Here is a 15,509-nt window from a genome sequence, read left to right as displayed (position 1 = left end):
GAGTCGAGTACGTAGTGTGACTGTGAAAGTTCAGGGAGGGTGGGAAAGACATCAGGGTGTGGTGTGAGAGTGGGGCATCTGATCTTCAGATTTCAGAGTGGGCAGTTGGGGATGACGTAGCCTAGGCTGTGGCGGTGAGGGCTGGTGGCTAAAGTGCAGGGAAGGGTCATTAGAGATGAGGAGGTCAAGGAACTCTGTAGCCACATGCTACATGGGTCCCCCAGGAGGGCAGCAGGGCTTGGGGTGAAGGAGCCAGAAGGGAGCTTCCAGGAATGAGGGAAAGTGCATGTGAGATTGAACAGGGAGGAGGTATGTGGGCAGCAGAAGGCAGGGGGGTAGCTACACAAAGGCTGGCCAGGGGAAGAAAGCGGACCACCGCTGTCCTGAGGAACAAGAGGTCGACCAGGTTTAGTGAAGCAGGAGGTGGAGGGTGGGAGTGCTCCTTGACAGGGGCGGGGGCTCCTGGGAGCATCGGGGGAGGGAGCAGGAAGCCAGAATCGGGCTGCGGCCACGGAAGGACAGATGGCCTGTGTTTGCAACGGAGGATGTGAGGCTGGGGTTGGCTGGCCTCCAAGCTCCCAGGGGGCCCCTGCTGAGAGTCTGTGGGCTCCAGCCCTTGGGCCGAATGCTTTGCTTCCCTCCAGGCAAACACACTTGGAAAGGAGTCTGGACATGAGGAATTGAGGGACCCCGCCCCGTGTGGGAAACAGCTGCCCACTTGGGAAGAGTCTGGGCCTCTCCCCCCACCTGGCTTTGGAGACCCTGGACCCTTGGGAGGCCTCCGTGTCCCTTTTCCTTAGAAGGGCAGGCCTGCCTAGCCCAGGGAGCACACCGAAGGGCGCCTCCTCAAGCACAGTTTAGGGACAAGGAAGAAATTCCAGAAATTCCAGATTCTTTGGGGGGCCTTGGGGGGCTCAGGTCGGGAGGGGCCTACTCGGCTCCACCGCCAGAGGGCGCCCTCGGCCCGGTGGGCGGCCAAGCGGCCGTCTGGGGGCGCTACTAGCTCCCTGCCCCAGCTCCGCCCTAGAGCGGTGGGCCGCCGGCACCGGCCCCGAGTAGCCCGCGAGGGCGGGGCCAGGGCGGGGCGAGGCCGAGCCGGGGCTGGGGGGCGGGCCGGGGGCGGGGGAAGGAGCCCGAGGGGCGGGGCGGGGGCCGGCGACTTCTCTCCCTCCCTCCCTTTCTTTCTTTCTCTCTTTCTCACTCTCCGGTCTTTTCTTTGCCTCCGCTGCCGGCCGAGGGGGCGGGCTCTGCAGCCTTTGTTGCCAGCGGACCGAGCGTAGCCGCCCGCCGGGCCGGAGTTCGGGCCCGGGACGCCGGGAGCTGCACGCGGGTCGGGCATGTCCTGAGCCGGACCCGGGACCGGGCAGCGAGCGGACGAGACGAGAGTGTGCGCGCGGGATCTCCCGGCGGCCGCCCGGCACCGGCCATGCCCGGCGGCCCGAATCCCCGCAGCCCCGCGCCGCTGCTGCGCCCACTCCTCCTGTTCCTCTGCGCTCTGGCGCCCGGCGCCCACGGATTTGCACCAGGTGGGTGGCCGCCCCGCCCCGGCCGGCCGGCCCTGCCACCCCTCCCCGCTTCCCCAGCCTCGGTTTAGCCCCTTCTCACCTCTGCAAGACCCTGTGCCCGCCAGGCTCTGCCTGGAGCTGTCGCGCCCCCTGGTGTTAGGGACAGGGGTGGGGTTGGGGCCGCGAAACCGCGCCTCCAGGGAGCCTTCCCTAGACGCCGACTCCGCTACCCACCTTGCCTGTAGCCGGAAAGAGCCTCTTAGACGCTCTTCGGGCTCCAGCTTCCCCACCTCGGGTACCGCAGAGCGCGTCTGTCTCTCCCGGGGATCTCTCGTCGGAGGAACTGGACAGAGCGTGGCTTACACGCGATGGATTCAGCTTCTCGCCCTCCTCAGTGCGCCTCGTCTGAAAAGCAGGCTGGCCAGGGCGCTGCGGACGAGGGCTCGGGGTCGCAGGTCTACGCGGTCCCCCGTCGCGCTCCCGCCCCGGCCCCTACCCACCGCCTCTAGGTGCCTGCCGGCCCTCGGCGGCTCCCTGGGCCGGGTCTCGCGCGGTCCTTGCGCTTCCTGCCTCCCCCTCCCCCAAGTGTGAAGGCGCCTGGAGTGGAGCGGGGAGAAGGAGCTTCTTTCCCCAGCCCTGGGCTTGGCTCTCCCCGCCCCGGCCGGCTGGCCTCCGACGAGCCTCTGGCCCGTGTCCAGAATCTTGCTCCGCCGCCGTCCGCCGCCGACCGCCGGGCCGCGGAGCTCCTGGAGCGTCCGGAGTAGCCGGCCTGGGAATTTAGGAACAGAGGGTGTAGAGGACCCCTGGCCTGCCCCTCAGGGAGCTCCTGGTCTGATGGGGGCGGGTCGAGTAGTGGGGAGAGCCGTTCTGGCGAGGCAAACGGGAAGGCTTTGTAGGAGAGGAGGGGCCTGAGCTTGGAGGGACTGGAAGGATGGATGAACTTTGGATGGGCTGGAAGGGTGCGTGTGGGGGGTGGGGGCGCATCCCGGCCGGGCTTGGTGGAGGAGGGTGGCTAGATTAGGCCTGCGTGCTGGACCTGGGGGAGACCTGCCTCCCCAGCAGAGGGATTGTGGTTGTGAGGCCAGAAAAGCATATGGGCCGGAACGTAGGGGACATTTAAACCAGATCTTAGAGGTTGGGGGAGCCGTTGAGGGGAGCAGCTGATAAAGGCAGTGTTTTAGGGAGGAGGCTCCCTATCTAGCAGCAATGTGTAGGGCATAGAGCAAACATCTAATGAGAAATACCATGTGCCAGCCTCCCTAGTTCTTATTTCTCATCAGCTCCACAACAGCCCTGTAAGATGTGTGATGGAAAGTCCTTCTATAAATGAGGGAAGAGGTTCAGAGAGGAGAGGGACCCGCTGGTTTGGACTCCTGGGCTACTTGGGTGAAGCCTGTGTTTTCCTTCTGTCCAGAGCTGGGGACCCATGAGGAAGAACCAGGTGATGGGGATGAGGGAGCAGGAAAGTGGTTACCCCAAGGAACTGCCCCTGAGCCTGAACTTGGGTCCAGGCCCCCTGGCAGCTGTGGGAGAAACGTGGGGGAGGGAGTCCCCTGAGGTCAGGGTCCCCTTTACTTCTACTGCAGACCAGACACATGTATGAGCTTGCCCATTTTGTTAAATGGGGATGATGGTATCTACCTCCAAGGGTTTTTGTGAGAATTAAGTGAGATGCTAAATGTAATTGTTTTGCACAGAGCAGAGAGCCTACCACGTGGTGGCCATGATTTTTATTAATCTGCCAGGCAGACCCAGTAAGATCAGGGAGTCCTTGGTGTGTCCTGTAACTTGAACCTGCCATTTGGGGTGGAGCCGAGGCAGGCACCCCTCCTATCTAATCTGGGTCCCCCTTCAAGGTGAGTGTCTGTCTCTAGTACTCCCATTGATACGTAGCATGGGGCTCTCCCCAGTCTGCTCCAGCTCAGGATCCCTGATCCTGAGGCTGCTGAGCTCTGTCATTTTCTTTGGACTTGCCTGGGGGATGTAGACCGGGGCCCCTGCCCACTGAATGCTACCTTCTTTCAGGCCAGAGAACTTATCTTGGGCTCACTTTTAGGAAAATGTGACAAACTAAGGTCTTGTTGGGATTGCTGGGACTGGGGCAGGGGCCATCAAAACACTGTATCACACATGTGAGCTCTATGTGTGTGTGCACACATATGCTTGCAGGCAAGTGAGGACAGACTCAAGGAGGAGGGTGTGTGTGTCACACACACACACACACACACACACACCCTGGTTATTTTTTCTCTTTGGCATGAACTGTGGGTCGTTTGAAGGGCTGGATTGTAACTCAGGTACTCGATAAGGAGGTGAGGGTAAACACCATGTTGGCATTTCTTTGGAAAAAGCTCCAAAGTGACAGTTCTGTCACCTAGGGGTGATATTCAAAGTATTCAACACCCATTGTGGCAGGAACTCAGTCCAATCACACCCTGGTGGGACAGTCTCAGACATAAACCACTAGTAGTCCCTGCTCCCATCCTGCTGTAGCTTTAGCTCTGCTAGCTCAGCTCTGATGCACCCACAAACCAGAGACTGGAACCTGAAATTACCCTTTGCTGGCACTGGGTGGTGGTAGGTTCAGCCACCACTGTCTCTTCCAGGGGTCAGCTGTCGGAGACGTTGAAAGAGTTTTTGTTTGTTTGTTTTTTGAGTTTTTTGGGGGGTTTTTTTGTTTTTTTTTGCGGCACGCGGGCCTCTCACTGTTGTAGCCTCTCCCGTTGTGGAGCACAAGCTCCAGACGCGCAGGCTCAGCAGCCATGGCTCACGGGCCCAGCCGCTCCGCGGCATGTGGGATCCTCCCAGACCGGGGCACGAACCCGTGTACCCCGCATCGGCAGGCGGACTCTCAACCACTGCGCCACCAGGGAAGCCCCAGAGTTGTTTATTTTTTAACTCACTCTGTCCTCATTTAAAAATATTTTAATGGCAAAACAATACAAATTGACTATTGAAAATGAATGCAGAACAAAAGAAGATGAAATTTATTGCAGTAAAAGTGGTAACATCCTGTAAGTATTTTTAAATTTTTGATTAAAAAATATTTTATTACACCATTAGGCAAAGAGATAAAACAGGTTTTTAAAGAAATAGCTAAGTATACTTTAGAACTTCTCTTGCTAATTTTCAATCATAACTTAGTTCACATTTGCTATATGTTATCTACTGTACTAAACACTTACGTATTAACTCATTGAATTCTTACACAACCTAAGGTACGATTATTATCATACCCATTTTACAGATGGAAGGACTGAGACTGTGTGGCTGAGTAATTTACCCATGGCCTCACAGCTGTAGGTGGCAGAGCTGCAAATTCAAACCCAGGCACTCTGTCTCTAGAGCACATTAATTCTAATGCCTTTCACCTGCAGCATATTTCTACTTAGTCCCATTACATTTTTGAACTTAAGAGGATGCTTCTTTATAACTCACTTGAATTTCTGTCTTGCAATAATTTCCCAAGGTCTAGAGCAGGGATTGTCAACAGGACCGCATAACCCCGAGGTCATGGATCCCTCCCCAGGGACACTGTTGAGCTCTTGGAGCCATTCCTCCCCAGTGGTTCCAATTCCCCAGCCACATACATCCTACCCTCTCCCACCCACACACGTTTGAGGACACTGCTGTTGCCTAGAAGTATGCCATGTAGAATTCGTTTTTCTGGTATACTGAGCACTTCATGGCTGGTTAGCGTCAGCACCCCCAGACCTTGAGTTTGTCTTTAGCAGCCTTGGCTGTGATGGTTCATGCCCTGGGAACTGCTGTTAATACTCATTTAAAACAAAGCCTTGGGGTGTGGCTGTTGTCTTATTCTCCGTCTATTTGCCCTGTGACCCTCATTAAATTTTCTGACCTGGATTCTCTGAGCAGATGAGGAAACTGAGGCTCAGCAAGATTAAGTGACTGTCTAGGCCACACAACTATGAAGTGGCCAAGTTGGCACCTGAACCTGGGTCCTCCTATGTTTAAAGCCCATACTTTTGACAGTGCATTATTTTGTCACTCCATTGTCTCTCATTTCACAAAACACACACCTGGGCCAAGCTTCTTACTGCTTGTTGCCCTCACCCTTGGCTTTTTCCTACTTCTCTGGGGCTCTACCACATGGTGTCCACCACCAGGATGCCCTCCTTATCTTCACGCTTAAATATGTACCTGTATGTCAAGGGACATTTCACATGTGCCCCTTTAATGAAGATTTTCTTCATCCCCGTCCATCTGTGGGGTATCCCCTCCCCTCTCTTGGACCTCCTCGGCACTGTGCCAGGGGTAAGCATCACGAGTGCCCTGCGCCCATTTCTCCATTCTGAGGGATGGACCAGGCAGGTAACATAACAAGGCTGGTGGGAAGACATTTTTCTCGAAACATGGGGCTTCTTGGCCCATCTCTTGTTTTCCCATTTTTGTTAGAGATTCAGTTCTTTACTGAATGAAAGACAATACAAGTATGAAGCTGAGGGCAACCTATATGTAGCTACAGTGTTGAGAACACCATAGGGAGTGGTAGAGACTGAGGCAGATGGGGGAGCACAGGCCCTCTCTAAAGGGCCACTTTTGACAAGTGTGAATTTAGGCCTGACATGGATGGATGATGAGACTTTAAGCTGAAAATGGAGATTTTTATACAAAATTATGTGATTTTTTTAAACACTAGCAACTGATTAAATACTTTCCAACATTTTTGCTAGCCCAACAAACCACGCCACCCCCGCAAATCAATACACTGACAAACAAAAAACAAGTCTGCCGGCTGTGGTTGTGGAGTTGCCATCCCAAATGCCCTTATTAGGATGTCAGAGCAAGAAGTCTCCTTCAATTATCCAGCCCAGTGGCTTTCAAATGCCAGCCCTGAAATGGTTACAACAGAATCCCCAGAAGGTTTAGAAAAATACAGGAAAAAATACAGATTCTGGGGCCTCAGAGCCCTGGATCTATGGAATCAGAATCTCTGGGCTGGGTCCTGGACAGCTGCAGTTTTTCACAGCTCTCCAGGTACTGCTGATGTTCATTCAGCCAGGTTCACTTCCAGTGAGGAATTTCCTAGCTTCCCTGATGATCACAGTCCCCTGAGGCTCTTGGTAAAAACACAGCTTCCAACGGACTTGAGGACACAGGGAGGGGGAAGGGGAAGCTGGGACGAAGTGAGAGAGTGGCATGGACATATATACACTACCAAATGTCAAATAGATAGCTAGTGGGAAGCAGCCGCATAGCACAGGGAGATCAGCTCCGTGCTTTGTGACCACCTAGAGGGGTGGGATAGGGAGGGTGGGAGGGAGACGCAAGAGGGAGGAGATATGGGGATATATGTATACGTATAACTGATTCACTTTATTATACAGCAGAAACTAACACAACAATGTAAAGCAATTATACTCCAATAAATATGTTAAAATAAATTTTAAAAATACCCCACAGCTTCCCAGTCCTGTTTCCTGGAGATGCTGATTCAGTGGGTCTGGGCAGGGCCTGGGAATTTGTTTTTAACAAATTCTCATCTGAGATGTCTGGAAAATCCTTGCACTGGTGCCCTCCTGAAACTCAGAGACAGGGAAAATTTGTCCAGAGCCACACGGCAAGTCACCCCAGCCCACACTGCCTCGCTCGGAGCATGCTCTTAGAGGACCATGCCCTGATGACTGGCCTGCTGGGGCAGTTATGGGCAGGGGGGCACACCACTGGCGTGTGCAGGGCACTTTACACGTGGTTTGACAGGAGACAGATTGGAGGGCAGTTTGGGTTTCTGCGGCCTGGCCTGGATGGAGCTTTAGGCTGGGCTTGGCTTCCCTTCCAGCCCCAGCAGTGGCCACACAGAGAGCCCTGTGGGACAGCTGCAGGGCACTCAGGCATCCTTGTGGCCTCGAGGGCTTATTGTCACGAGCAGCCAGGATCCCAGGAGCTGAGCATAAAGCCAGTTGATCTGGGCAGGACCTGAAGCTGGGAGACACCTCACATGGGCCAGTTTCCTACCTGTACCTCAGAGCCTGGGAACTGCAGAGAAGGAAAAGGGGGAACAAGAGCATGAGCCCTGGGGTTCCTGCCCACCCCCAGCAGTGGTGCTCTTATGTGTGTATGTGTCCACATGAGATTTCTTTTGAAGACTAGGTCTGGTGGCCAAAATAGTTTGAAAAACTTGATCTGGTCCAACTCCTTATGTTGGCGAAGGGGAAACTGAGGCCCAGCAAGGGACGGACTGCTGAATGTAGAACCATGTTACTGAGAGATTGAAGCCATTTGGGAGATTTTATTACTCTCGCTGTGTGGCTTTAAGCGAGTCTCTGCACTTCTCTGAATGTCTCTTTGCTTTCTCCAGAAGCAATCTGGGGACTCTACGGCAGGTGTTCTAACCTGGATCTGCAGCCATAGAGACCTGGGTAGAATTCAGAGGATTCATGGCCTTGGATGGGAATATATTACATCTTTAATTTTTGTAACCTTGAAGTGAAATGTAGCATTTCCTTCAATTATAAGTATTAGCAACAAATCACAATAGTGTTGGCAGTATCTGTGATTTTGCTACCGATAGGAAAAGCAAAATATTTTATCTCAATACAGTTGCAGGTATCTTGAAATAAGGTTGACATTTATCACTACTTCTAAATCACCATAGTTGTTAAATTTGCCATTAGATCTTGTTTAGTGCATTAGTAAAGGAGCACATAATTTCACATCTACTTTTTAAATTATTTTGACAACTGTATTTCAATATGATCAATTTCCTTGGTATTCCTTGGTATATTTTATACATTTAAAAACATTTTTCTGAAAAGGAGTCCATGGCAAAAAAAGGTCAAGAATGAAGCTTACTGGGAAATCCAAGCAGACAGAATGACTAGGAGAGGATTCTGCAAATGGCAAGGGCCTGAGCAGAAGTCTGCAGAAGTTTTGCAGCCCTGGAACATTTTCATTCAAACTCTTAAATGTGAAAGAAATAAACTAGAGCTGCTCCGCTGAAGTGGTAGTGATGAGGGGCTAGGGAGCCCTACCTGGGTGGTCCTTCTCTGACTCCCCATCTCAGGAGACCTGGAGGTGTGTGCAGAACTCTCAGGCACTTAAAAAAAAATCCATTAGGCTAATAGTCATACTAATCATACTTGCCATCATGTTCAGTCAGTGGGCCAGGCACTGCTATATGTGGAGCAGTTCAGTTCATTTAATCCACAGCTCCCAGTGTAAGCAATTATCCCCATTCTACAGATTTTACACAAACGTTTACTGAGAAACTACTAGTTTCCAGATACTCTGGCACTTAAACTCTTCAGCAAAGACTATGAAGATTCTTGCCCTCCTAGAGTTCACACTGGGAGGAGATGGAGAAAGAAAAATAGGAAAAAGAATGAAGATGTTAAGTGATACAGTATGTCAGAAGTGCTCTGGGGAAAAATAAAGCAGAGAAGGGGGAATAGGGAGAGCCAGGGAGTTGCAATTTTAAAATAAAGCGAGGAGAGCTTTGAGGAAGGACTTGAAAAGAAGTGAGGGGTTTAGTCAGGTGGAACACTGAGGGAAGCGTGTTCCCGGTGGAGGGAATAGCAAAGCGAAATCCTGAGGCAGAAGCATGTCTGACTTTGAGGAACAGCAAGGAGGCCAGTGGCCGAGTGGAGGGAACTCGGGAAGTGTAGCAGAGATGAGATTGGAGCGGTAACCTTGCCTAAAGCCTCACAGGCCATCGCCATAACTCTATCTCCTGCTGTGTGTGAGCTGGAAGCCACTGCAGGGTTTGGAGCAGAGGAGGGCCATGATCTGACTGATTTGGAACGAATCCCTGTGACTGCTACGCTGAAAGAAGACTAGGGGAGAGGGATGCCACACGGGCAATCGCGGAAGCAGGGAAACCTGTTAAGAGGTTATCCCGATAACCTAGATGGAGCCATCGAGGCACGGAGAGGTGAAATAGCACAGGTGGTGGGTGTATGAGTCCCGACACTGAGACTTCAGCTGCCCTCTCGGCCGCTCCCTACTCCAGTCCGGCTCTTCTCTCTGCAGAGCACGCCGCCGAGGGCCGGGCAGCGTTGGACATCGTGCACCCGGTGCGCGTGGACGCGGGGGGCTCCTTCCTGTCCTACGAGCTGTGGCCGCGCACGCTGCGTAAGAGGGATGTGTCCACGCGCCCCGCCGCGCCCGCCTTCTACGAGCTGCAGTACCGCGGCCGCGAGCTGCGCTTCAACCTGACAGCCAATTCGCACCTGCTGGCACCCGGCTTCGTGAGCGAGACTCGGCGGCGCGGCGGCCTGGGCCGGGCCCACATCCGGGCCCGCGCCCCCGCCTGCCACCTACTCGGCGAGGTGCAGGACCCTGAGCTCGAGGGCGGCCTGGCAGCCATCAGCGCCTGCGACGGCCTGGTGAGTGTGCACAGGGTGCTGTGGCGGGACGCAGGGCTGCCCCCGGCCTGGCCACGGACCTGCCTGCTAACTTCGGCCTGTTGGCTTTTCCTCTCCCAGCCTCAGTATTCACACCTGTAAAATGGGGTGGACAACGCAGGCCTCATTGTTCTCTAGCGATTCTCAAACTTTAATGCGAGCCAGAGTCACCCAGGCCTTGTTAAAAACCCACTGTACCATGGTGGGGGGGGGGCGTGGGTAGCAAAATCTGAATTTCTGGCAATTTCTCAGATAGTGTTGAAGCTGCAGGTCCAGACACCCCACTTTGTTTGTGGTGTGTGTAGACTAACTTAGAAAGCAGCTGAATCCCTCTTCTTTGGGGGATCAGTTATGAGTTTGTTTCCCTCCGCGCCCCCCCCCCCCCTTTAGGCTGCTATTCTCCAGGACAGGCTTCCTCACCTTTACCTTGCCTCAGGGGTTGATGAGGCAGCCTCGCTGGAGAGCAGGCCTCAACCTCCAGGTTGTTCTGGGTTGAGGTAATGCTGGCTACTGCCTGCAGCCCTAATTGCCTCCCTCTGCTTGAGTGCCCAGTTAGAGCAGCTCCACTCCAAGCAGGATAGGGCCCCTTTCTGCTCCCAGCTCCCAAGCGTGGAGTGTGGGAGGAGTTGGGGGGTTGCACATTCTCAGCCATCCACTGTTGGTGGGGGGAGCCTCAGCTCAGATTGCTCAGGAAAAGCATGGGCTTTGGCAGGGCAGGGCCTAATACAGCCCACCTCACAGGCTCTAGGGTATCTGGGCCTTTGAAAGTCTCTCATTTACGCAGTCTGTGCTCCTCCCTTTCCGTATAGTTAATTAATCTTGTTGAGCCTGAGCGACAGGTGCATCATTCCCATTTTACAAATGAGGAAGCAGGCTCAGAGAAGAACTTGCCCAAGGTCACCCAGTTATCCAGTGGTGGAGTCTGCATTCAACCCAGGCCTCCAGCCCCTAGAGCTGATAATGCACTGTTTCAGACAACAATTTGACACCTATGTGTTGTGAAATGATCACAATAAGTCTAGTTACAAATTTATGTACATATAGTTTTTTTTCTTGTGATGAGAACTTTTAAGATCTTTCTTAGCAACTTCCAAATACACAATACAGTATTATTAACTATAGTCACCATGCTGTACATTACATCCCCAGGACTTTTTTTTTTCTTCTTGATGTTAAGCTTTTAATTGTAATTCCTGCTTTTCTTTGGGGATGCAGGAGATGCAGACCCACTTCTTGCTTCTTATGGGCTAAGGGGTAGGGTGGGTGTATGGAGCAGCTTGCTAGGCTGGTGGCTTCTGAGCTTAGCCTAGAAGCCTTTGGCTGGGTGAAGCTGTAAGGAAGGACATTCCAGGCAGAGGGTACAAAGTGAACAAAGGCCCAGAGGGAGGAAAGCACAGTGTGTCGGGGTCAGTTGGGATGGTGGGCTCCGCTGGGCAGGACAGGCCTCTGGGATGGGTGGGAAGAGCAGCTGAGTGCCAGTCCTCCCCAAGTGACCCTGGTGCTTCTTTCCCAGAAAGGTGTGTTCCAGCTCTCCAACGAGGACTACTTCATTGAGCCCCTGGAGGGTGTCCCAGCCCACCCTGGCCGTGCCCAGCCGCACGTGGTATACAAGCGCCAAGCCCCTGAGAGGTGGGCAGAGCCGGGGGACCCCAGGGCTCCAGGCACCTGTGGGGTGAAAGGTATGCTTCTCTGCTACCAGCTCTAGGGTAGGGGATGGGTCTGGGGGCATGGAGGGGCCTTCTAGAAACCTCTGTCAACACCTCCATGCCCAGCTCCTGTTAGACCAAAGGGACACAGACCGACAGGCACATCATCAAAGCCTGTGCCCTCCAAATGTGCCACGGGCCTGAGGCCTCTGCCTGTCAGGCCTGCCCCCACTCATGCCCTGGACTGGCTTCTCTCACTGTCAGCTCATCCATCTCCCCACCTCAGGGCTCCTTCTCCATCTCTCACTGCCCCTCCCCACTCACTGCCTGGGGCACCTCCAGCTGTGCCAACTATTCTTCGAGTGTCCAGGCGAGGCCGGGCCATACCCAACCCCAGCAGGACAGCTAGCCAGGAACCTCCCTCCCCTCCCCACTCTGGTCTCACCCCAGGATAACTAACTTCCATTTTGGAGACCTAAAGTGTGGCACCCAGCACCTCTTCTGCAGAGTGACCACAGTAAATGCTGGCCAGTCTCTGTAAGGAGCTGCCTGCTAAGGGCTGCTGGGGTTTGGGGACTGCTCCAACTTCACAAGCTGCCCACAGCTCAGGGACTCTCTTTGCTGGAACAGATATCCAAAGAGGCATGCTTCTCGCCCTCAGTTTCCCCAGCTTCATAGATGTGCTTCCTCTTCTGATCTGGGGGCAGCCTGGGTCAGTGGGGCAGGTCCCCAGTGGGGTCAGCTGGTTGGGGTCTTGGTCAGCCTCCCCAGGCTGGGGGTTAGGCCGGGGGATCTGCATGTGTTGGGATATACTTACCCCCCAGTGAGGGAGGGATCAGCGTGGGGAGATAGGGGCTTAGGAGCTCGCCTCACGGACACAGTGCTTTATTGTGTTCACATCCACCATTTCATTAGCCCCCCGAAGTCACTCTGTGAGGCTGATCAACTTATCTATTTATAGTCAGGCATCCCCCAGGATCAGAGAAGGGAAGTGACCAGGTCAGGGTCACACAGCACATGTCTGGGACAAAGCCATGATGGGAGTCCAGGCCTTTTGCCTCTGATCCCAGCACTGTTCCCACTGACCCAGAGAGAGCTCACTGGGGAAAGGCCCTTGAGACGTGTGCCCTGGGCCAATCTACTGGCAGCCAACCCACAGCCCATCTGGGGCCCACAGAGTCCCCAGAGCTGGAGCCCCGGCGGGAGCGTTGGGAGCAGCGACAGCAGTGGCGGCGGCAGCGGCCGAGGCGTCTACACCAGCGCTCGGTCAGCAAAGAGAAGTGGGTGGAGACCCTGGTGGTAGCCGATGCTAAAATGGTGGAGTACCACGGGCAGCCAAATGTCGAGAGCTACGTGCTGACCATCATGAACATGGTGAGGCTGCTGCGGGCGGTGCGTGGGGGGTGGTGAGGGCTGCCAGGGGATGGTGGTGTTGAGGTACAAAGGGTGGGTGTACCCCAGGCCCCAAGCAGGAGGTATAAGCTTCCAGCTCCTAAGTCCAGGAGGGGATGGGAGGCCCCACAGGGAGTCACTAGGAGAGAGCCTGGGCAGAGGTGGGGCCTTTGGGGCTGCTGTGAGGACACCACTGAGTGTCGTTCCACCCCGTTGGCTCAGCAGCCTCTACCCGCTGCCAGGCCCAGAGCTGGGGTAGGGGAGGCTGAGGAAGCTCGTAGACTGGTTGACCCATCCACACCACTCTGAACAAACCTCCCTCCTCTGTGCCGGGACCTGTGCTGGTCGCTGGGGACACGGAAATGACCGATCAGACCAGCCCCTGCCTGAGACATCAGCACGCAGCAGAGTTAGAAGGATCTGTACAGTTCTGTGTTCTACTAGCTGGTGACCTTGGGCAAGCCACATTACCTACCTTAGCCTCAGCTTGCTCACCTACGAACGGGATGACAGTAGTACCTTACAGCGTTGTCATACTGCTCTTGACGCCACGGGACAGTTGAGATAACTAGGCCCCAGGAGGGTGAGTGACGTGCCCAGGTCACAAGCGAGGCAAGACAGAGCCAAACAGGAGCCCAGGTCTCCCAGGTCCCACCTGGGGCACTGTGGCAGGTTGGAGCTGGTGATTCCTGCTCCTATAGTGACAGCCAGTCCCTCCCTGCTGCTGCCCTGGGTGTGCAGGTGGGGGGCCTCAGGCAGCCAAGCTGCTTCCTTCGGCCCCTGGGAGAAAAGATCTCTGCCTGTGGCATTCTTAGCAGGCCACCCACTGAACAACACTGTTTTCCTCTTGGGCTGGGTGACTGAGAACAGAGCGGGGGGTGTGTGCTCTGCAGCTGATGTGGCCAGTGTCATGTGCTGTGACTTCCGCCCGTGCCAGCCTTACACCCCCTGCAACACTAAAGGAAGTGCGCTCCGGATCATTGAAGGTCTGGCCACCCCTTTTATTACCATGAAGCCTGGGTTCAGAGAAAGAAAGGGGTGCCATCTGTGGCCACCATGCCCCCACTACTTTAGTCTGCATTGGCAAACTCAGCTCTGGGCCGGTTCCTGCCCGACTTGGCCACCCATGTTGGCTCCCTCCTCCTTATGGAATAAAGGTCATAGCCTTCTGCCTGGCACTTGAGGGCTCTAAGACCCAGCCAAGCTTCTATTTAGCCTTGTCTGCCCAGGGAGACAAACCACTAAAGGCCACGGTTCAGGAGGGACCGTTGCTGGACAGCGGGGCCTGGCTTCTGGACTCGGGGTGGGCAAGGTCAGGTTCCCAGGCCATGAGATCCTCCACTCAGGGCCTCAGCCTGAAGGAGGCCCAGGAGCTTGGCTGGAGCCACCAATGGTTAGCTGGGTTTATTTGCCTCATTTTTTCTGAGTGTTCCATGTGGGCAGGTACTGAGCCCTCCAGGCTCCCCCGTGACATCCCCTGTCAAGGATCTGGCCCCAAAGCGGGGCCCCTTCTTGCCTCCCTGTCCAGGCTCACAGGACGCACACATTTACATTGTAAGCCCCACCCTGGAGGAGTGAGGGTCTGGCTCTCACAGTCACTTGCTCTGGACAGTATCAGGTTTTCCCAAGCTGGCGAGTCCAGCATTGGTCGGGACAGAGTTGGGGCACCTATGAGCCTAACAGTGCTGGATACCTGATAGGGAGACTCCAGGAGATGGCAGGGGCATGGGGTGGCATGCAGCCAGCCTCCGAGGAGGGCTGGACCGTGTGTTAGGGCTCGAGCCTTCTGAACACCTGCTGCTTGTCCAGTGCTCCACACTCACTGCCTCATCTAAGCCTCAGCCCCATTACATAGTTGAAGGAACAAAGGTTCAGCGAGGCCCAGGGGCTTGCTCAAGGTCACACAGCTAGTGAGTGGCAGAGCTGGGACCGGAGGTCAGATTTATCTGCTTCCAAAGTCCCACTCTGTCCTCTCTGCCCCTCAGCCTGCCCACAGCTGGGTCGCTGTGGTGGCCAGAGTGTGCTGGAAGGATGGGGGAACAGGGTGGTGGGGATGGGGAGAACTTACCCTCTTTTCCCTCTGGAGCAGTTCTGTAACGCTGATGTGATGAGTGCCAGCTCTGTACCAAGGATGAGGTGATGGATGCATAAGAATAGGATCCCATGCTGGGGAAGCTGTACCTCATTGTAGCATTTCTCAAAGAATATTCCAAGGAGTACCTGTTCCAAGGGATGCTACTAAGTGTTCTGTGAAGAAAGATGGCGCTGTTGAAAAAGTTTGGCAACACAGGGTTCAAAAAAAAGGAACACAGGCTTTACTGCAGGACTTCTCAGAGCCTCCAAAGCTACAGGCATTGAGAATCCCTCAGAGAGGAGGCAGGCAGCACTTTCCAAACTTAAGAAGTAAGAGCAGAAACTTTGATGCAGTCAGACCTGGGTTCTGATCCCCTATTCAGCCTCTCTTTGAGCCTCGTTACTCCATCTGTAAGGTGGGGATGGTTATGCCTGCCTGAGAAGTAAGAAGGTTAAGTGAGATAAGGCATGTGTCGCTCCCAGCATGAGGACTGTGTGTGCTAGGCTCGGTCAGTGTTACTGCTGCTGTT

General features: G+C 54.5%; 1 protein-coding gene across 1 annotated transcript in view; it reads left to right on the top strand.

Moving 5' to 3' along the window:
• Positions 1 to 1,426: 1,426 nt before the first annotated feature.
• ADAMTS7 (ADAM metallopeptidase with thrombospondin type 1 motif 7) overlaps positions 1,427 to 15,509 on the top strand; it is a gene marked incomplete at its 5' end in the record, with an annotated part of 55,015 nt that continues 40,932 nt past the window's right edge. Inside the window, 4 exons of the mRNA XM_079700606.1 lie at positions 1,427 to 1,526; positions 9,495 to 9,850; positions 11,382 to 11,547; positions 12,692 to 12,888. Coding sequence (XP_079556732.1) covers positions 1,427 to 1,526; positions 9,495 to 9,850; positions 11,382 to 11,547; positions 12,692 to 12,888 — 819 coding nt within the window. The remainder of the gene's footprint in view (positions 1,527 to 9,494; positions 9,851 to 11,381; positions 11,548 to 12,691; positions 12,889 to 15,509) is intronic.

This window comes from Hyperoodon ampullatus (assembly GCF_949752795.1).
Source record: "Hyperoodon ampullatus genome assembly, chromosome: 3".
NCBI classification, from domain to species: domain Eukaryota; kingdom Metazoa; phylum Chordata; class Mammalia; order Artiodactyla; family Ziphiidae; genus Hyperoodon; species Hyperoodon ampullatus.
The sequence above is the reverse complement of the archived record's forward strand: the minus strand, read 5'-3'. Positions and strand labels throughout refer to the sequence as shown.